Here is a 21,408-nt window from a genome sequence, read left to right as displayed (position 1 = left end):
GGACCTGTGAGGCGCAAAAGGATGGGGCCAGACTCTTCTCAGTGGCAGGACAAGGGGCAGTGAGCACAAATTGGAACCCAGGAGGTTCCACCTGAACTGGAGGAGAAACTTTGGTGTGAGGGTGCTGGAGCCCTGGAGCAGGCTGCCCAGAGAGGTTATGGAGTCTCTGTCTGGAGAGCTTCCAAACCCCCCTGGCTATTGTGATGCTGGGCAAGCTGCTGTGGGTGCCCCTGCTTTAGCAGGGGGAATTGGACTGAATGGTTTCCAGAGGTCCCTTCCAACCCCACCATGCGGGGATTCTGTATTCTATAGGCCCTTTGGATGCATGTCAAAAGTCAGATGTGATGAATAGATCTCAACTTTGAGGTATTGAAGATGTAGGAATGAGGTGGGAAGTGCCTTCTAAATGGGAAGTATCATTTCCTGGCTTTTTGTTACTTTCCTGGTTTCACTTAAGAAAGAAATTGATTAGAAGGAATGGGACATTTAGGTGAAGATTGCACCAAGTAAGTTCTTTAGAGTCATTAATATAGAAACATAGAACCACAGACTGCTTTGGTGTGGAAGGGACATTTAATGGTCATCTAGTTCAACCCTGCTGCAGTCAGCAGGGACAACTGCAACTAGAGCAGGTTGCACAGAGCCCCAAACAACCTGACCTGGTATGGTTCCAGGGATGGGGCATCTCCCACCTCTCTGGGCAACCTGGGACAGGCTCTTACTACCCTCAGAGTAAAAAAAATCTCTTCCTTAGATCTAGTCTAAATCTTCTTTGTTTAAATCTAGTGGCACTACTGGTTCCAAAGATGTTCTGTCCTATAGGTCCTTCCTTGCTTCTAGTTAACTGTAGGACTTCAAATGGTGATCTGGGCTTGTCAAGACTCTCTCCTAGTCAATAGTGATTGCAGACCAGCAGGGTGCCAATGTAATTCAAAAGCTTGTGCCACTTCCAACAGAGAAAATAGCAGAAGTCATCACTCAGAGTCAACATTAAGCGTTGGATAGATGCCATAAAAATTAGCATTAGATTTCAAAATCTGCAATTGTTCTGGGTGGTTTATTGGTTTTTTTTACATTTCTATATAAATTATTTGGTATTTTAAGCCTTTAATTGTCTTGGCCAAAAGCCACCAACAGGCTTTGATTTTGGAGGCCTGTCTGTGTGGATGATTCTTATGGGTTCATAATGGGTACAAAGGACTTGTCCATTAAGAGCTATTTTTAACAATGAAGTCATAACTGTGATGTAAAAATAAAGCTCAAACTGAAGTAAAGGTGTCCTGAAGCCAACAAACATCTAAAGTTCTCCCTAGCACTTATATTCCAGCTCATATCAGGGGAAGAGAAGAAATTGTTAGTTCTGCAGATGAGGAACTGGTCACAGAACTAAAACAAATGACCTTAGGATCATTAAGTTTTTGAAGGCCAGCTTTGGAAGACACACACTGAATGCTTGAAAACCAGCACAAGCAGTCCTTTTCAGGTGGATTCTGTTGTATTCAGGATCTTCATCATGGAATTGTTATAGAGTTGTTTTGTTTGGAAAAGATCTTGAAGATCATTGAGTCAAATCATTAACCCAGCACTGCTAAGTCACATCTCTCAGCACCACATCTCCATGGCTCTGCAACCCCTCCAGGCACAGGGACTCCACCACTGCCCTGGGTAGCCTGGGCCAGGCCTTGACAACCCTCAAAAGGAAGAAATTGTTCCTCATGTCCAACCTGAACCTCCCCTGGTCCAACCTGAGGTCCTTTCCTCTTGTCCTATTGCTTGTTCCTTGGGAGAATAGAGTGTCCCCTGCCCCGCTGCAACCTCCTTTCAGGGAACTGTAGAGAGCCAGGTCTCCCCTCAACCTCCTTTTCTCCAGACTGAACAACCCTGGTTCCCTCAGCTGCTCCTCACCAGCCCTGTTCTCCAGACCCTTCCCCAGCTTTGTTGCGCTTCTGTGGACCCTCTCCAGCACTTCAATGTCCTTGGAGTGAGAGCCCCAAAACTGAACCCAGTATTGGAGCTGTGACCTCATCAGTGCCCAGCACAGGGGGACAATCCCTGCCCTGGTCTTGCCAGCTGTGGGGCTCTGATGAAAATGGAAATGGGAGGTAAGAGGAAGGGGCTGGGGCCCAGGGCAGGATGGTGGCTGTGCCATGCTACCACCTTCTGTCCCCTATCAGGTGATAGGATGGGAAGAAACGGACTAAAATTGTGCAGGGGAAGGATTAAGTTGGACATGAGGAACAGTTTCTTTGCTGCAGGAGTGGTCAGGCTCTGGAACAGGCTGCCCAGGGAGGTGGTGGAGTCCCCATCCCTGCAGGTGTTCAAGACACATGCGGCCATGGCTCTTTGGGACGTGGTTTAACGGCCACGGTGGTGTTGGGTTGATGGTTGGACTGGATGATCTCGGAGGGCTTTTCCAACCCAAACAAGTCTTTGATTCTGTGCTTCGAGCCCTGGCTCGGGCTCTCCTCAGGCAGAGCTCCGGCGGTGCCTGCCCCGCCGCCTTCACCTGCAGCGCTGCCGCGGGCCGCTCCCCGCCGCCGGCTCCACTGCCGGGGCCGGGGGTGTGCAGGCCCCAGAGCTCCCGGGGCGGGACGGGGCCGAGGCGGGGCCGGTGCCGTTGGCGGGGCCGAAGGGCCGGGGAGGGGCCGTGCCGTGCCGTCATGTGATGGCTTCCCAGCTGCTTTAAAGCAGCCACATGCACCGAGCAGCGGCCACAATCACGGCGGGGAACGGCGCAGGGGTGGTGGGGAGAAGAGCAGAGCAGAGGAGCGGAGCCGGCTGCTGGGCTGGCCCGGGGGCAATCAGTGCAGGGAGCCAAGGCCCGAAGCGGGGCGGCGGTGGTAGTGGGAGCGGGTCTGTCTGGCTGATTTTTGGGGTGGGGGGATTGATTTAACCAGCGTGAGAAGATGGCTGGGGCTATCATCGAGAACATGAGCACCAAAAAGCTCTGCATCGTCGGGGGGATCTTGTTGGTTTTCCAAGTGATCGCCTTTCTGGTGGGAGGTCTGATCGGTGAGTGTTGAAGGGGCAAACTTCTGTGTCTCTTCTGGGTTTGTTCTTCCTCTTCTTCTTCTCCTCCTCCTCCTCTTGTCCTCCTCGCTCGGGTTGTTGAGCTACTTGTTACAGTATCGCTGACTCCCTCCTATGATCTCATTAGCCGTGCTTTTGTAGTTAAGAAAACACAGCTCCCTGGGCCCCTTTTGTGCCCATTTCACGCAAGAAAAAAAAAAAAGGCAGGGAAGGGGGGGGGGGGAAGTTTATACCTTTTAAAATTTTCTTTTTCTCTGTGCTTAAAGAAGGAAAAGGATAAAGGGTGTGGGGAGGGAAGAGAAGAAAAATCTTCAGCATGGCGACTGGTCGCGCAGGGAAAGGCTCGCATGGTAAAGTTGAAGGGGGGTCTGTTTGGAGAAAAAGGGGGAAAAAGCTCTTTTTTTTTTTTTTTTTTTTTTTTTAAAAACAAATCTTTCTCACTTCTTTCCTTACCTCTGCCATTCCCTGTTTCTCGGCTTCCCGAACTGCTGGAGGAAACATCAGCATTAAAAAAAAATAAAAAAAAATCCCCAAAACCAAACAAAACACCAAACTAAAAAATTAAAATTATAAAAAAAGAAAGGAGAATTAATGGGTACTGCTCAGGGTGGCTTCTTGGGAGCAGCCCTGGGGTGTGGACGGGCTTTTCAGGGTGCTCGATGGACCTCTCCACCCTTCCCATGCCTTTGTCCGGGGTCCTTTCTCCTTTCTCCCTCCCTTCCCCCCCGTTTCGGGTACCCTTAAACACCTCTCCACGTCCCTTACCGTGCTCCCTGACACCCCCCCCCCCCAGTGCACACCCATGGGGGACAACCCTGACCACCCCCACCCTTCTCAGAAGCCTTTTTGGGTGGCCTCATTTCACACCCACTCCCCCCAGCCCACCCCGGCAGGCTTTTCTCAGGCAAAATCCCCCGCCTAAAAGTTTTTTAAGCCCATAAAATGTGTGTTTATTTCTTTATTAGTCTGCAGAGAGCATTCCCAAATCCTTTGGGGACGGCTGGTGTGGATGTAGCCTCCAGCGAGGAACCCACAAATGGGGGGGGGGGGGAGGTGAGGTCCCTCAGCCTTCAGTGGATTGGGTTTTGTCTGGGGAAGGATCAGGGAAATTGAAGGAGGAAGATGGAGGAGAGCAGGAGTTTGGGGAAGTCCCAGGATTTTTTTTTTTCTTGATGCTTTACTAGAAAGCAGCAGAGTTCTGTGGTGGCTCCTTGTAGGGATCGTTGGATCTCTATGGATATTTTGGGGGTTTGCAGTGTGGAGGTGTTCTGCACTGTGGAGGAATTCCTGGCTCAAATCCTCCCCCTGTTCTCCTCCCCCTTCTCTCCTTCTCTTCCCCCTCAGGGCTCACCCAGGATTTATTCCCCTTCCTCTGGTATTTGGGGCCCTTGGGATTTCCAGTAATGACTGTGGGCAACTGGTCACGTTGCTCTGAGAGGAAAATTGGTTGCACGTTTTCTTTGGGAGAACAAAGTCAGACCCTTTTCACAGGGGTCTCTTAGAGGTGTTGGAAAAAACACAGAATTATGGAATTAATTTTTGGTTGGAGAAGAGCTTTAAGAGTACAGCCATTACCCAAGCACTGCCAGGTCACCACTAAACCATGGCCCTCAGCACCATGTCTACATGGCTTTGAAGCCCCTTCAGGGGTGGAGACCACTGCCTTGGGCAGCCTCAGCCAGGTCTGGCAACCCTTTTGGGAAAGAAATTGTTCCTCATGTCCAGCCTAAACCTCTGTGGCAACTTGAGGCTTGTTCTTCTTCTCCTGTCTCCACTGACCCCCACCTGGCTCCAACCTCCATTCAGGGAGCTGTAGACAGCCAGAAGGTCTTGATAACCCTTTTCCTATTCCTCATAGAGCAGATTTGGTGTCCCTGCTGCACATTAGTGCTTTGCATTTCTCCTTCTCTAATTATCTCTTCTCAAAAGCTGTAGGAGTCCTCCTAATTTCCCAAAACTTTAGTTTCCCTCACTTCCTTGTTTCAATTCTTCGTCTTCACTTCATCACAAAGGAGTTGGTGGATTAAAACCTCATTCTTCTTGTCTTGTGGGGCTGAAGCAGCGCTGAATGTTACTAGAATTGGCTTTTTTCCTCCTTTTATTTCCTATTTAAAAGGAGCTGGTTACTGAACCTGGCACCGATTCATTAGGCAAAATGTCATGGCCTGTATTGTGCAGAGTAACCAGGCTTGGTGTCCAGCTTAAAAGGAGGCATGAAGCTACTTAAGAACTACAAGATTGGAAAAGAAGGAAGTTGCTTGTGCAGAAGGAAGGTGTGGATCCTAAAGCTCTGTTTCTGTGGTCATCGGGGGTTGGGTGTGACAAACAGATTTCTGTTTAGCTTTAAAGGGATTAAAAAGTAATGTTTTTATTCATTTCTGGAGATGAAAGAGCTTAGGTGCTGTTAGGTCAGACTTTCATCTTTCAGCCTGCAGATATGGAGGCTGAGGGGAGACCTTCTGGCTCTCTACAACTCCTTGAAGGGAGGTTGGAGCCAAGTGGGGTTTGGTCACTTGTCCCTAGTAAAAAGTGACAAGACTGAATGGCCTCAAGTTGCCCCAGAGGAGGTTTAGGTTGGACATTAGAAGAAACTTGAGAACCCTTTCAGTAAAGAAAACACTGGAACAGGCTGCCCAGAGAAGTGGTGGAGTCACCGTCTCTGGAGGTGCTTAAGAAACGTGTAGATGTGGCACTTTGGGACATGCTTCAGTGGGCATGGTTGTGTTGGGCTTGATCTTAGAGGTCTTTTCCAATCTTAATGGTTCCATAGTTCTATGATCCTGCCTAGCTCCTGCTGTCAGGCACCCATGATGGGTGGCAGAACAAGAGGACACAATCTGAAGGTGTGTCAGGGGAAGTTTGGGCTCAAGGTGAGGAGAAAGTTCTTCACAGAAAGAGTAATTGGGCAGTGGAATGTGCTGCCCAGGAAGGTGGTGGAATCACCATCCCTGGAGATGTTCAAAAAAAGCTTGGATGTGGCACTTGGAGCCAGGGTTTAGTTGTCAGGAGGTGTTAGGTGTTAGGCAATAGGTTGGACTGGATGATCTCTGAGGTCTTTTCCCACCTGGTTGATTCTGTCTTGGGTTGATGGTTGGACTTGATGATCTTAGAGGCCTTTCCCCACTGAAACAGCTGTGTGATTCTTTGGCAGGTGGGGACAGAAGCAGTGCTGAGAGTCCTCCAACTGCTGCTGGCTCTCTCAGCGGTGCCGCAGGCGTGCGGCTCTTCGGAGGGCTGTGCCGCCGGGGGGGACAGGAGCTGAGGTGTCACTGAAATAGCGCCGCTGGCCTGCTGTGATCCAGCTCACACCAAACAAGGACACCAAGAACCTGTGTTATTTTAGTTGGATTCAGGTCTAGACAACCCAAAATACGTCCACAACTGGGACAGGGCTCCAAAGGTTTTCCTTCAGCTGCCAGTTAGGTCATGTTTCAAAACAATGACTAAGTGCTCTATTTTAACAGGTCACTTGTGGACATCCAAAACACACACGTGCCACCTGAGATGACGATGGGGATGGCTCCATGCCTCTGGAATTGGGGGGGGGGGGGGGTTCTGCCCATGCTGGTGCTCTGTCTAGTTTTTGAACACTAAATTGCACAAATGGCTTGAGTTTGCATAGAGCGTGAATGTTCCCATCAGCTCTTGGTGGAAGCAGAGTCTCACCAGCTCTCGGGTGCATGTTGCTTAGGACTACATGTCGGCAAAGCATGAGCTTGTAGAGTCACAAAGGCTGGAAGAGACCTTGAAGATTGAGTCCAACCATTAACCCAGCACTGCCAGGTCACCACTAAACCATGGCCCTCAGTACCACACCTATGCTGCGTGGAAACCCCTCCCGGGATGGGGACTCCACTGCTGCCCTGGGCAGCCTGGGCCAGGCCTTGACAACCCTCAAGGGGAAGAAATTGTTCCTCATGCGCAACCTAAACCTCCTTTGATGCAACTTGAGACCATTTCCTCTTGTCCTGTCACTTATCCCTTGGGAGTAGAGACCAACTCCTGCCTGGCTCCAGCCTCCTTTCAGGAGCTGTAGAGAGCCAGAGCGTTTCCCCTCAACCTCCTTTTCTCTAGGCTGCCAATGCCTCAGCTGCTCCTCACCAGACCTATTCTCTAGACCTTTCACCAGCTTCATTTCTCTCCTCTGGACCCACTCCAGCTTCTCTGTGCCCTTCTTGAAGTGAAGGGCCCAAACCTGAGCCCAGTATACAAGATGCAGCCTCACCAGTGCCAGGCCCCAAGGGACAATCCCTGCCCTGGTCCTGCTGGCCACACCATTGGTGATTTAAGCCAGGATGCCCTTCCCACGGCTGGACCAGCTGGAAGCTTTAACTGTAATGTTCCAGCGGAGATGACACTACAACTGTTGCTCTGGGGCCAAAATTGAGCTAGGACAGCTTGTGTCCTCTCCTGATTGCTGGCCAGGTGCTAGAAACTTTGTGTATGGAAATCTGCCCTGACTCTAGTGTGGGTTTCATGCCTCTTGTTTATCTTTAAACCAAAGCTTTGGATTACAAATAATCATCTTCTGTATACCTTGTGGGAAGCTGTTGTTAGTGTCCTTCTTCCTAACGTCCTTTGCATCCTGCAATCTGCTTATATAGAAAGTGTTTGGAAAAGGAAATGGACTTCACTGCTCAAATCTGTCCAGAGGACATGGAGATAGAGGGAAAGAGTTGTCAAGCCCTGGCTCAGGCTGCCCAGGGCAGTGATGGAATCTGTATCCCTGGAGGAGTTTCAGAGCCATGTAGATGTGGTGCTGAGGGACATGGTTTTGTGGTGACCTGGTAGTGCTGGGTTAAAGGTTGGATTTGATCTTGAAGATATCTTCCAGCCAAAACAATTCTATGAAATTTGTTGTGAATCAGTCCCAAAGTGTGGGACACTTCTCTTGATGTTCCCATAGCTCCAGAGCTTCCACAGAGAATGCTGAACCTCCTGGGTGCTGCTGCCTGCCACCCAGGTAGGGCTTTATGCATCTTGATGGGCTTGGTGCTGCTGCCACCCAGGCAGGGCTTTATGCATATTGATGGGCTTGGTGCTGCTGCCTGCTCACCACAAAAGCTGGCCAGATGTAGAAACCTGCAGGCTCTGACTCTGGCATATTCCCAGGTTTGCTGTTAAGCCAACTTGTGCTTCACTGAATGTGCTTCTCTGAACAGCCTGGGGTCAAGAATTGAGGCCACTTTCTCTCTGTTACGTCATTCAAGAGGAGTGATGTCCATCTTGCCTCAAGCTTTCCATTACTCCTGGAGGCTGTAGCAAAGCTGTTGGACAGATGGAGAGTTTGAAATTGGACAACAGAGCTCTGTGCAGCAACATCTGTGCTTCAGAACTCCTCTTTCTGTTGTTGCTCCTCTAGATGAGCTATTGAAAAGGCAACTTCTCATAACATGTGTGAGTTGCTGCTGAAATGCCAGGGGTGCATTAAGAACATGGCCAGCAAGGTGAGGGATGTTCTTTTCCTGCTCTGCTCTGCCCTAGTGAGGCCACATCTGGAGACCTGGGTCCAGTTTGGGACTCCCCAGTTCGAGAGACAGGGAACTACTGGTGAGAGTCCAGGGGAGCTATGAGGGTGCTGAAGGGCCCTGCAGCATCTCTGTGAGGAGGAAAGGCTGAGAGCCCTGGGGCTGGTGAGCCTGCAGAAGAGCAGCCCCAGAGGGGAGCTGAGCAATGCTCAGCAAGAGCTAGAGGACCTGTGGGGGGCAAGAGGTTGGGGCCAGACTCTTCTCAGTGGTGCCCAGGGACAGGGCAAGGGGCACAAAGTGGAACCCAGGAGGTTCCATCTAAACAGGAGGAGAAAGTTCTTTGGTGTGAGGGTGCTGGAGGCCTGGAGCAGGCTGCCCAGAGAGGTTGTGGAGTCTCCTTGTCTGGAGAGCTTCCAAAGCCAGCTGGGCAGTGTGATCCTGGACAAGCTGCTGTGGGTACCCCTGCTTTAGCAGGGGGGTTGGCCTGGATCATCTCCAGGGAAGTCATTTCTATCCCCCACCATGCTGTGGTTCTGTGGAGCCTTGTGCCAAGTCACAGATGATCTTGGTTTCAGTTCCCATGAGCCAGCTGAAGGCAGGAGAACCTCTCTGTAGTGAAGACCGAGCCCAGGAGCAGGCACACAGACAGTTAAGTGCTGCGGGTCTGGTGTCCAGCCCTGCCCTTCAGAGCTTTAACTGCTTAGAGAAGTGGAGGTATTTACCAGGCACATGAGTCTGCTGGGACCAGAGGGATGGATTTACCAAGGTCCAGGTTCACTGCTCCCCTGCCTGGATTTAAGATTGCAAAAGCCAGAATTGTTTTGACTGGAGCAAATCAAACTCTTGCTGGTGTGCCTCACCCGGAGAGATAATGAGTCATGTGTCTGAATGGCTGAGCAGCTATCAACAATCCCACCCCATTATCTACATGTCTGCTTTGGCTCCTCAGCACTCAGCTTCCTGCATTTCATTTTTCTTTCCTAGGATTTCATTACCTCTTTTTTTTTTTTTTCCTTGGGCTGAGCTCTTCAGATTGTCTTCTCCTCTCAAAAGATTTCTAAGCTAGGTGGATACAGCCTGCTCTAGGGCTCCAGGACAAAGCCCATTTTCATCTTGCCTGATTTGCTTTCATCCCTGGCCTCTCCAGAAGGTGGTCAAAGCTCTGCTGAATAGGTCAGTGCTGCTCTGTGGACATGAATGCCAATAAACTCCTCTCTATAGACACATTCCTTCAGTGCTGCAGCCTTGGCAGAAGCTCTAGGAGCTGATGGAGGACAAAAGAAAAAAAGGCAGACTCGAAAGGTCATCTCTATTTAGTTTAGGTCTGCTCAATTCTTCTGTTTGAAGAGCTGTAACTGTAGCTGAATGGGCAAATGTGGTGGGAATTGAGAGTTCCCAGGCAGAAGTGGCCATGCTGGGGGCCTGAGGAGCAGGCAGTGAAGCTGCAAATCCTCCTAGAGTGCTGGGGTTTTGTTTCTCTTGAAGTTGTATCACTTCCAAACTACAGTTAGGAGAGATTCATAGATTGATAGAATTGTTTGGGTTGGAAGGAACCTCAAAGATCATCTACTTCCAACCTCCCTGCCATGGGCAGGGACACCTTCCACTAGACCAGGTTGCTCAAGACCTCATTCACCCTTTAACACCCTTTAATAAGGCCTTTAACACCTCCAGGGTGGGAGCATCCACAACTTACCCAGGCAACCTTCCCACTGTCTCACCACCTTCCCTGTGAAAAATGCATCAGGGAAACTCTGCTGTGTAGTTTACATGGAGAAGATGATCCTCTTGATGTTCCTCCTGGTCTCTTCTCACAAGAAACAGGTGATGGGATAAGGGAAACTGCCTCAAGCTCTCTGCAGCTCACAGAGAATCTCAGAATGGTAGGGGCTGGAAGGGACCTCTGGAGATGGAATTCAGTCCCCCTGCCAAGGCAGGTTCACCTGGAGAAAGTCTCACAGGAGCACATCCAAGCAGGCTGAATGTCTCCAGACATGGACACTCTATGTCTCTGGGCCTTGAAAGGAGGTTGGAGCCAGGATGAGAGTGAGCATCCTCGAGTTGCCTCAGGGGAGGTTCAGGTTGGGCATGAGGAATAATTTCTTCCCCTTAAGAGCTGTCAAGGCCTGACCCAGGCTGCCCAGGGCAGTGGTGGAGTTCCCCTCCCTGGAGGGGCTTGAAAGCAGTGTAGATATGGAGCTGAGAGACATGGTTTAGTGGTGACCTGGCAGTGCTGGGTTAACAGTTGGACACATCTGAAAGGCTTTTTTTCCATCCTAAATGATTCTGAGATTCTTTTGTTGATCCTAACTAACCAGGCTTGGTGTTGAACATGACCTAAGCACTTAGAGGCAGTAGTTGTGCTGCCTCTCTGCATGCAATAAGGATTAAACAGGAAGTCTTCTCCTGAGTAAATAAGATTGATGGCCTTTGAAGTCAAGTTACAACTCTGTGATAGCCTGGGAAAGCCTTTGAAGGCCAGGAGGTGCCCATCTGCCCCGGGCCAGCCAGGGGAAGGGCCCCAGGATCTGCTCCCTCCCGTTCACATGCAGATGAAATTCTTTACATATCTGAGCACTGGCAGCTTCAAGGTGTTTGTTATCTGCAGTGTGGGACCTGGTGAGCTGCAGGCTGCTCTCCTGGGAGAAAAAGCTGCTGGAGAGCATCAGGGCAGGCTGCTGCTTTAGAGCTCTTTGCAGGGATTTATTATCTGGGCTGGGTGAGGCAGGAAATGCGTTTCATCTGAACGGCAAATGGACAAAGGACAACTTGGCAGGAGATCAAACTGTCTGTGGCAGTTTGCACATCAGGTCTACCTTTGATTTTTCTTCTTTTCAATCCACTTTTTTCAGTATCTCAGCATTTATGGATCTCATGCTGCTTCTGCTCTCTACATTTATTTCTTGCTGCTGTTCATAGATTCATAGAACGGTTTGGGTTGGAAAAGGACCTTAAATATTATCTAGTTCCAAGCCCCTGCCATGGGCAGGGACACCTTCCACCAGCTCAGGTTGCTCAAGGCCTCATCCAGCCTGGCCTCAGCACCACATCTATACTGCATTGAAACCACTCCAGGGATGGAGACCCACCACTGCCCTAGGCAGCCTGGACCAGGGCTTGACTACTATTTTGGGGCAGAAATTATTCCTCAAGTCCAACCTAAACCTCCCCTGGTGCATCTTGAGGCTGTTTCCTCTTGTCCTATCAAACTGATAGGATATCTTGTACTCCTCTAGAGAGGCCATAGTGAATGGCCACCTTGAAGCTGCAGTGTTGAAGAGCAAAGCTGGAGCAAAAATCCAACTTCACACGAATACATACATCTCTCTAGCTACTGTCTGGTTCTAGGAAGCCCAGAAATTCCTCCAAAGCCCAGAAATTCCTCCAAACCACAGCTGACCCTTCTCCTGGCTGAAGTGCTTGGTTAGGGACCTTCAAATCCCAGCAGCTCACTTCCCACCACAGTTTAAGCTGGTTGGTTAGAGTTTGGCAGAGATCTGGGCTGCCCATCTGTGCCACCAAATACCACCTTCCAACCAGCTGTACTCTGAACTGGGCAGGACTCCCACTGCCCTTCCAAACACACTGGAGAAGCCAGTGCTGTCATTAAAGGAGGTACATGAACAGCCTGCTCCTGGCTTGCTCTCCACATCCAGAACAGAAGAGTTGGATGTAGAACATAACTTGGGTCAGGAATCTCCCAAACTGGGCTCTTGTGGCTTGGGCAGTTTTATTTTTATGGTCTAAAGCAGAAAAGATCAAGAAACCTCTAGTACTGGAGAATATCATGGAGGTGGCAACAGGGTTTCTGTCTGTGATAGCTTGTCTGGTGACTCCTGCTGTAAATAAAGGTGGAACTGGTGTCCTGGGATTTTAAAGGACTATGGTCTTGCAAAAGCTTGGACTCAAAGGGTAGGAAAGAAATCCCTTCCCTAATGGGAATAGGTTCTCCTCACTTGCTGCTGTTGTCTGCCCTAGGGAGGCCACATCTGGACTCCTGGGTCCAGTTTTAGGCTCCCCAGTTCAAGAGAGACAGGGAACTACTGGAGAGAGTCAAGCAAAGGGCCACCAAAATGCTGAGGGGCCTGGAGCATCTGTGAGGAGGAAAGGCTGAGGGACCTGGGGCTGGTGAGCCTGCAGAAGAGCAGCCCCAGAGGGGAGCTGAGCAATGCTCAGCAAGAGCTGAAGGAGTTGCAGGGGGCAAGAGGATGGGGCCAGGTTTTTGTCAGTGGTGCCCAGGGACAGGACAGGGTGCAGTGGGCACAGACTTGAACAAAGGTTCCATCTGAACAGGAGGAGAAAGTTCTTTGTTGTGAGCCTGGAGCAGGCTGCCCAGAGAGGTTGTGGAGTCTCCTTCTCTGGAGGGATTCCATCCCTACCTGGCCACTGTGATGCTGGGCAAGCTGCTGTGGGTGCCCCTGCTTTAGGAGTTTGCTGGGACTGGATGATCTCCAAAGGTCCCTTCCAAGCCCTACCATGGTGGGATTCTGGGCTTCTAGTATGCAGTTTGGGGTTTTTTGGATGAATTTGATGGTTTAAATGTAGAACCACTCTGCATGGAGGAGCTGCTTTCATGTTGTGGGAACTAGTAATAAAAAATAGTAATTTCAGTACTGCTTTAGTGGATGCTCAATTAACTTGGTAGCATCAAATTCAGGGAAAAGAGAGGTGGAGAAGGGAGCTTCCATGCTGCAGTAGGTACATGACTATAATAAGGCTTTATGATGTCCCTCAGGTTTTTGCTGCTCAGTAGAGTTAGCTAATGGTTGGGCTTGATGATCTGAAAGATCTTTTCCAACTGAAACGGTTCTGTGATTCTCCAGTTGGAGGAGCCCAGTCTGTCTGATGATAAATTAGCTTGTTTGTTCCTCCCCTGCTGTTGGCCAGTGTAATGAAGCAGAAGACCATTGTGTGTGCTCGTTGGGTAGTGATGGCTGGGCTCAGAAGGGGGTAATTGAGTAGAAAAGCAGAATGCTCCTGGTGCCTGGGAGAAGTTAACACCCAGCCAGGTCGGGGTGGGGGGGACTGAAGCTCTAATCAGTGTGGACACAATGCAATTGAGAGGTTCTAAAGGGCTTGTTTATGGTGCCCAGAGCAGGGGTCAGTAGTTAATTGGCAATGCTGTGGGTGCTCTCCATGAGAAGCTACCCAAATCCATACCACAGGGGCGAGTTGATGTGGGAACAAGGAGGGGGGGGTGCTCTGGTGATGGGGTTGAATGCCTTGCTTCATGGCAAGTAGGATGGAGGGGGGAATTACAGGGATGCTCATCAAAAGATCTACTTAATAACTGAAATTAAGAAGCTGAGTGGTGGTGGCTCTTGTGCAGACCTAGGCAGAAATAAGTCAAGTGGAAATGGTGAAAGATTGAGATCTCTTATCTCATAGCAATGATTTTTTTTTTTACCTCAAGATTTAAGTCTAAATAAAGTTAAAAAATTCTGTTGGATTGTTTTTTGGGGGTTTTGTTTGGTTGCTTTGGTTTGGGTTGGTTTTTTCTTTTTTTTGCTTTGGTTTGGTTTGGGTTTTGTTGGGCTTTTTGTGGGGTTTTGTTTGGTTTGGTTTTAGTTTGTTTTGTTTTGTTTTCTCTGAGGAATAGTTCCTGAAGTAAAGGAACTATTCTTAATCTTCTAAATTATTTTAAACTACTGTTATTTAAATTATTTTAAATTGCCTTAAAGGAACTGTTAAAGCTTACAGGCAAGATCTTACATTCTGCTTTTTCTCAAAAAAAATTAACATGCTAATAGTTTGGGTTGGAAAAGCCCTCAGAGACCAAGTCCAGCCATCAACCCAACATCACCATGTCCCAAAATGCCACATCCACAGGTTTCTTGAACACCTCCAGGGATGGTGACTCCACCTCCCTGGGCAGCCTGTTCCAATGCCTGACCACTCTTGCAGGAAAGAAATTGTTCCTCTTGTCCAACCTAAACCTCTCCTGGCACAACTGTAGGCCATTTCCTATTGTTCTGTCACCTGATGCTACAGAGAAGAGATGGGTTGTCTCAAGGGCCAGTATAGGTGAAACAAAAGAAATCTCTTTATTGCTGTAGTAGGTCATAGTGTTGCTGGCTTAACACCCATCACAGAATCCCAGCATGGTTGGAGTTAGAAGGAACCTCTGGAGATCATCCAGGCCAACCCCCTGTGCTAAAGCAGGGGCACCCACAGCAGCTTGCCCAGGATCACAATGGCCAGAGGGCTTTGGAAGCTCTCCAGAGAAGGAGACTTGTCAATGTGATGCTGTGGAACATGGTTTAGTGCTGACCTGGCAGTGCTGAGTTAAGTTGGCCTCAATGATCTTACAGGTGTCTTCCAAGCACAACAATTATGTGATTTTAATCTGTAAGAGAGCTGAGCTGGCTTTGAAAGTCCATCATAAGTCCTTCTGGGGAGGTGATGACCTCTCTACTGAAGGCACCTGGCTCTCTAGGGGACTTGCTGTCTAAAAGCATTGCAAGGAGCCCCACTTCCTTGTCAAGAAATGGCAGGAACTGCTGTGACCCTGGAATTTGGGATCCCCCTGGGCCTTTTGCAGTGAGAGCAGCACCTCCAAAGCCTCTGCTTGAAGATGCAGTGGGTGGCTTCCTTGTTCCCCAGCAGGATATGGGCCAGCTGGTGCCTGCAGACCTTGAAGACAAATGTGTTTATAGCCAATGCCAGGGGAGCTGGAACTAGCTGATCTTCAAGGTCCCTTCCCACCCAACCCATTCTGTGAATCTATTCTGTATGCAAACAAGCTTCAAAGAAGGTTTACTTTACTCCCTCCCCAAATTAGTATGGAAACCACAACAGAAGGGTTCCTCAGACTGTTGGTTTTATCTTCATGTCTGCTCTTGCCTGGGTTTTGCAGATGGTTTTGCCAGGGTTGGTGCTAGGAGAGCTAAGGAGAGCTCTGGTGCTGACCATCACCTCCTGCCTGCTTTTCCCACGGGTGCAGGCATGCTGTCTCCTTGGAGATGGTAGTTGGTGCTCTGGAAGGGTTTGCTCTGAATCATCCTGGCTGTAAACTTGTCTGTGTGAAGTTCTCTCTCTTAAGTATGGAGGTTGGAAATACCCAACAACAGCTCCAGCAGGCTTGTGCTTGTGGGCATCCAGCACTGCAGGAGTGGAAACACTTGGGGTGAGGGGTCTCTGTCTGATACCTGCTCACAAAGTCCCAGCATGGTGGGGGTTGGAAGGGACCTCTGGAGATTATCTAGTTCCAACCCCCCTGCTAAAGCAGGGGCACCCACAGCAGCTTGCCCAGCATCACAGTGCCCAGCTGGGTTTGGAAGCTCTCCAGAGGAGGAGACTCCACAACCTCTCTGGGCAGCCTGCTCCAGGGCTCTAACACCCTCACACCAAACATGTTTCTCCTCCTGTTCAGACAGAACCTCCTAAGTTCCAGTTTGTGCCCATTGCCTCTTTTGTCCCTGGGCACCACTGAGAAGAGTCTGGCTCCATCCTCTTGCCCCCCACAGATACTTTAGCTCTTGCTGAGCATTGCTCAGCTGCCCTCTGGGGCTGCTCTTCTCCAGGCTCACCAGCCCCAGGGCTCTCAGCCTTTCCTCCTCCAGGCCCCTCAGTATCTTTGTGGCCTCTGCTGGACATTCTCTGCAGTAGTTCCCTGTCTCTCTTGAAGTGGGGACCCCAGAACTGGACCCAGGACTTCAGCAGTGGCCTCCCCAGTTCACAGCAGTCAGGTACAGACCCATCCAGAGTGTGGGCAGAGCAGAGCTGAGGGCCATTCCCTCCCTGGTCCCATCCTCTTGCCCTCTACAGGTCCTTTAGCTCTTGCTGAGCATTGCTCACATCCCCTCTCAGGCTGCTCTTTTGTAGACTCAACAGCCCCAGGGCTCTCAGCCTTTCCTTCTTACAGAGATGCTCCAGACCCTTCATCATCCTCATAGCCTCCACTGGTCTCTCTCCAGTAGTTTCCTGTCTCTCTCGACCTGGGGAGCCCAGAACTGGACAGAGGAAAACCTTTCTTGACCTGCTGGTCACACTCTTCATCCACCTGCTCATGGCCCCTGAAGCTCCTGAGCTTTCAGGTCTGCCTCCTGGAGAATCTCACTCCCAAGCAGCTTCTGCAACCTTCTGATGAATGCCCTATTGTTTGGTCCCCCTCCAAACAATACCTACAGCAGTGCAGTGCTTCTCAGCACCATGAGCTGGCTGGGCTGGGGCTTAGCCCAAATGGCTCTTTAATATACTTGAAAATGGTTGCCCAGGGATGTATTTGGAGATGTGCTTGTGTGCTTGGAGACATTCAAGATCAGACTTGATGTGGCCCTGGGCTGCCTGATGTAGTTTGAGGTGTCCCTGCTGACTGCAGTGGGGTTGGACAAGATGACCTTTTAAAGTCTCTTTCAACCCAATGCAGTGTGTCAATCTGTGGAAGAGGGGAGATTGAGACTGGACATTAGGAAGAAATTCTTTCCAGTGAGGGTGGGGAGACACTGGACAGGTTGCCCAGGGAGGTTATGGATGCCCCCTCCCTGGAGGTGTCCAAGGTCATGTTGGATGAGGCTTTGAGCAACCTCATCTGGTGGAAGGTGTCCCTGCCCATGGCAGGGGAGGTTGGACCTGGATGATCTTTAAGGTCTCTTTCAACCCCAACCACTTGATGATGATGGTGCTTTCCAGGCTGCCACCTCTCATTTCATAGCTGAAGCATCCCCAGCCCAGAGGCAGGAGGGCTGCAGGCAGCCTGCTTGGCACCGCTCCTCGCAGCACTCCCTGGGTGCTGGCTTTGTTTTGCATAGCACTTTGTAATGCTTTGAGCTGGCTTGGCTGCAGTTTCACCAGGCTTTGGAGTTGTTGGGTTGTTTTTTGTCTGTCCACATGGTTCAGCACACACTAGAATTTAATGGGAGGGGAGCCAGAGAAGTAATGGAAGCCAAGTGACAGCATTTGTTTGGTGTGAGGTTCCTGATGAGGAATGTATTGCAGTTGTCTCTTGCTCCTCAGAGCTGGAACTTTGGGGGGCGGGGGGATGTTGGAGTGAGGATGCCAAGGATTTAAAATCATAATCAGTTGGTGATGAAAACATGGATTTATGGCTGTAGTGAGTTGCATCAAAACATATAAAACATTTTTCTGCTCTCTAGAAGGGACAGTGTCTCTTAATTCAGCAATGCTTGCTTGGAAATCACTCGAAGATCTGACAGAGCTAAAATGCTTGGAGAGCTTGGCCTGAAGGTTCTGCTTCTTTCACAGCAATACTCCTGATAACCACTTACAGCTGCAGCTCTAGGCTGGACGTTGGGGCAGGAGAAAGGAAACACACTGTTCTGTGTGCTTACAGAAGCAAATAGAATCCTTGTGGTGGGTTTGGAAGGGACCTCTGGAGAGCATTCTAGTCCAGCCCCTCTACTAAAGCAGGGGTGCCCACAGCAGCTTGCCCAGGATAACAATGGCCAGATTTGGGCTCTGGGTTTGGAAGCTCTCCAGAGGAGACTCCACAGCCTCTCTGAGCAGCCTGCTCCAGAGCTCCCTCACACCAAAGATGTTTCTCCTCCTGTTCAGGTGGCACCACGTGGGTTTCAGTTTATGCCCCTTGACCTGTCACTAGGCACCACTGAGGGGAGTCTGGCCCTATTGTCTTGGCCCCCACAGGTCCTTTAGCTCTTGCTGAGCACTGAGCAGGTCCCCTCAGGCTGCTCTTCTGCAGGCTCAACAGCCCCAGGTCTCTCAGCCTTTCCTTCTCACAGAGATGCTCCAGGCCATTCATCATGCTCATAGCCTCCTCTGGACTCTCTCCAGTAGTTTTCTCTCCCTCTTTACCTGGGGAGCCCAAAGTGGAACCAGTATTGCAGATGTGGTCTGAGTGGGGCAGAGCAGAGGGGGAGGAGAACTTCCCTTGACCTTCTGCCCACACTCTTCTTCATGCACTGTAGGAGACCCTTGTCCTTCCTGGCTACCAGCAGACCATTGTTCTGTAATCCTGGAGTTACAGCTAGATTATTTTGTGTGTGTGGAATGCTTCATTTATTTTTTTCTGTTTCTTTCTTGTTCTTTTGGGTGCTGATATACTGTAGGATCTTTCTGTGGGTCTTGGTTTGGGATGTGTCAAGGCTGCCACTCTGGGATGCCTTTTTTTGTTTTGTTTTGGCTGTGGATTGATAGCAAGAGCAGGAAGGAATCTGGGAATCTTCCTGCTGAAGCAAATCCCTTTCAGCCCACCCCTTCTGCAGGCATCACTGCTGCTTTTGGAGCTGGAAGACACCAAACTGCTGTCACAAAAAAAAAAAAAAGGCAGAAAAAATGCAGTTTATAAACAAGTGCTTTTTAATAACTTCCTCCCGCCTGGTGTGTTGAGTCATCTCTCCCCTGCCTGGAGGAAGGAGCGTGGATGTCATCCCTCTATGACGAGGTGGCACAGTAGGGAAGATGCTACACAGGGTTCCTGGCTGGCAGCCCAAAACGCAGGAGAGCTGCTGTTGTGATGCTTCATCAGACTGACGAGGGCAGCCAGGTCTGAATCATCTGGGTGTAGCGTGTGTGCATGTCACCCTGTTCAGCAGAGGGAACCCAGAGCTGAGCTGGCTCGGCCCTGGGCTGGGTGTTGCTCAGCTGGGGATTGTTTTTCTCCTCGAAATACCTGGAATTTTGTAGATAGGGGGTGAGTGCCTGCTGCTGGAGCTGTTTTGGTGGCTTGTGAGCTCTCCAGAAAGTCACAGAATGTTAGGGTCTGGAAGGGAGCTTGAGAGATCATCTAGTCCAGCCCCCCTGCCAGAGCAGGATCACCTACACCAGATCACACAGGAACTCATACAGATGGGTCTTGAATATCTCCAGAGAGGGAGAGATTGGAGTCTTGGAGCAGCTGTGAGAATGAGGATGGTGACGATGTGGAAACAGCCTTCTGCCAGAGCCCACAGGCTGGCCTGTTTGCCCCTGATTTTATATGGCCATAGAATCCCAGCATGGTGGGGTTGGAAGTGACCTGGAGGTCATCCAGTCTAACTCCCCCCTTCTAAAGGAGGGGCACCCACAGCAGCTTGCCCAGGATGCCAATGCCCAGCTGGCTTTGGAAGCTCTTCAGACAAGGAGACTCCACAACTTCCCAGGGCAGCCTGCTCCAGGCCTCCAGCACCCTCACAACAAAGATGTTCCTTCCATTCAGATGAAACCTCCTGGGTTCCACTTAGTGTCTCTTGTCCTGGTGCTGGGCACCACTGGAAGGAAACAGGGCACAAGAGGCTGGGGTCAGATCTCCAGCTCTTGCTGAGCATTGCTCAGCTCCCCTCTGGGGCTGCTCTTCTCCAGGCTCATCAGCCTCAGGGGTCTCAGCCTTTCCTCCTCACAGAGATGCTCCAGGCTCCTCACAGCATCTTGGTAGGCAACTTGGTGTCTTTTCTCTGGAGACTGTGACCTTGACCCATTCATTATTGTACATTCTTGGAGATTTGTTACTTCATCTGCTCCTTCTGGTTTAATTTGTAGATTCATAGAACGGTTGGGGCTGGAAGGGACCTTGAAGATCAGGAGCATTTCAATGCTTAGCATTTGTGGTAGAGGTTTTTTTTTTTTTTTAAACTATTAGGCTAAATTTGCACTCAAAGTTTTGATTTTTTTTTTTGTTTTTGTTTTTCAAGTTGCCATTTCATTTTTAAAAAGTTTGGGAATTTTTGAGGGGTTCCACAAATGTAATTTAACAAATTTGTGTGACATTAATTTATTTGAATTAGAGGGCAAACAGACAAAGAAAACTCTTTAACAGCTTCAGAAGGAGTTCTCCTGCTCCATCTGCTTCGCAAAACTTGTGAAGCTAGAAGGAATTCACCCCAGCATGTCCAGTGGCACCTAGGACAGAAAATAAGACAGCTTTGGTTTAATTGTCATGAAATGTTGGATATGAAAATGTTTTCAGCTGGCCAACCCCCCACTTCAGTCTGTGCCAGAGTGTAAATAGGTCCATAAGGGACAGGGAATTCTTAACCTGCTGATTGCTGGACTTTCTGACCCATGGAAGCTTCTTGGGTTATGCTGGGAGATGAGGAACTGGAGCAACTCCATCTCTGCTCATCTTCATTTTCCAGCTCTGTGATGCATTCAAATAGCATTAAAATATTTATTTCCCAATGCTGGAAACAGGGCAGAGCTGCTGTTGTAAGAAGCTTTTGCATGACAGAACTGTGCAGGGAATCTACTTGAGTTCTTAAAAGCCTTTTGGTTCACTTGGACATGGAAGTGTTAGATGCCAAAATTCAGGCTGAAGGTGGATTCATTTCTTCTTTGGTTTCAGCTCTATTTGTACTGCAGGGTTGGACTGGTTCCTCAGCAATATAAACCCTGAGCAGTGTCCTCCTCCATGGTTATGTCTGATTTGGGATGTTGCATGTTGTCCAGACACTGGAACAGGTTACCCAAGGAGGTCATGGATGCCCCCTCCCTGGAGGTGCTCAAATCCAGGGTGGATGAAGCCTTGAGCCACCTGGTCTAGCAGAAGGTGTCCCTGCCCATGGCAGGGGGTTGGAACTGGATGATCTTTAAGTACCCTTCCAACCCAAACCGTTCTATGGATCCATGAATCTTCTGCACATGCACCAAGCCTTGTAGTCTGCTGTACTGAATGGGCACTGCAGAGTTTAGGGAGAGCTTTAAGGCCAAGATCTCAGCTTCTATCTATAGAAGATCTCAACATCTGTTCTATATTCCAGTATCCCCCCCATAATGAGGAGTAAGATAAGATAAATAATATAAGAGGAGGAGACTCCACAACCTCTCTGGGCATCCAGCACCCTCACACCAAAAAAGTTTTTCCTACTGTTCAGGTGGAGCCTCCTGGGTTCCAGTTTGTGCCCATTGCCCCTTGTCCTGTCACTGGGCACCACTGACCAGTCTGGCCCCATCCTCTTGACCCCTTCAGATCCTTCAGCTTTTGCTGAGCATTTATCAGATCCCCTCTCAGGGGGGATGG

General features: G+C 49.7%; 2 protein-coding genes across 3 annotated transcripts in view; one reads left to right on the top strand and one right to left on the bottom strand.

Moving 5' to 3' along the window:
• The window catches only part of LOC128969675 (methylcrotonoyl-CoA carboxylase beta chain, mitochondrial-like), a 47,912-nt gene extending 45,250 nt beyond the window's left edge, over nt 1-2,662 (bottom strand). The window contains exon 1 of the mRNA XM_054384567.1: nt 2,425-2,662. Coding sequence (XP_054240542.1) covers nt 2,425-2,662 — 238 coding nt within the window. The remainder of the gene's footprint in view (nt 1-2,424) is intronic.
• Nucleotides 2,663-2,906: 244 nt separating this feature from the next.
• Nucleotides 2,907-21,408, top strand: part of WLS (Wnt ligand secretion mediator) — a 37,896-nt gene continuing 19,394 nt past the window's right edge. For both annotated transcript variants that reach the window (XM_054384340.1, XM_054384339.1), the window contains exon 1: nt 2,907-3,012. In XM_054384340.1, coding sequence (XP_054240315.1) covers nt 2,907-3,012 — 106 coding nt within the window. The remainder of the gene's footprint in view (nt 3,013-21,408) is intronic.

The sequence above is a fragment of the Indicator indicator genome, chromosome 10 (genome assembly GCF_027791375.1).
Source record: "Indicator indicator isolate 239-I01 chromosome 10, UM_Iind_1.1, whole genome shotgun sequence".
Lineage (NCBI taxonomy): Eukaryota > Metazoa > Chordata > Aves > Piciformes > Indicatoridae > Indicator > Indicator indicator.
The sequence above is the reverse complement of the archived record's forward strand: the minus strand, read 5'-3'. Positions and strand labels throughout refer to the sequence as shown.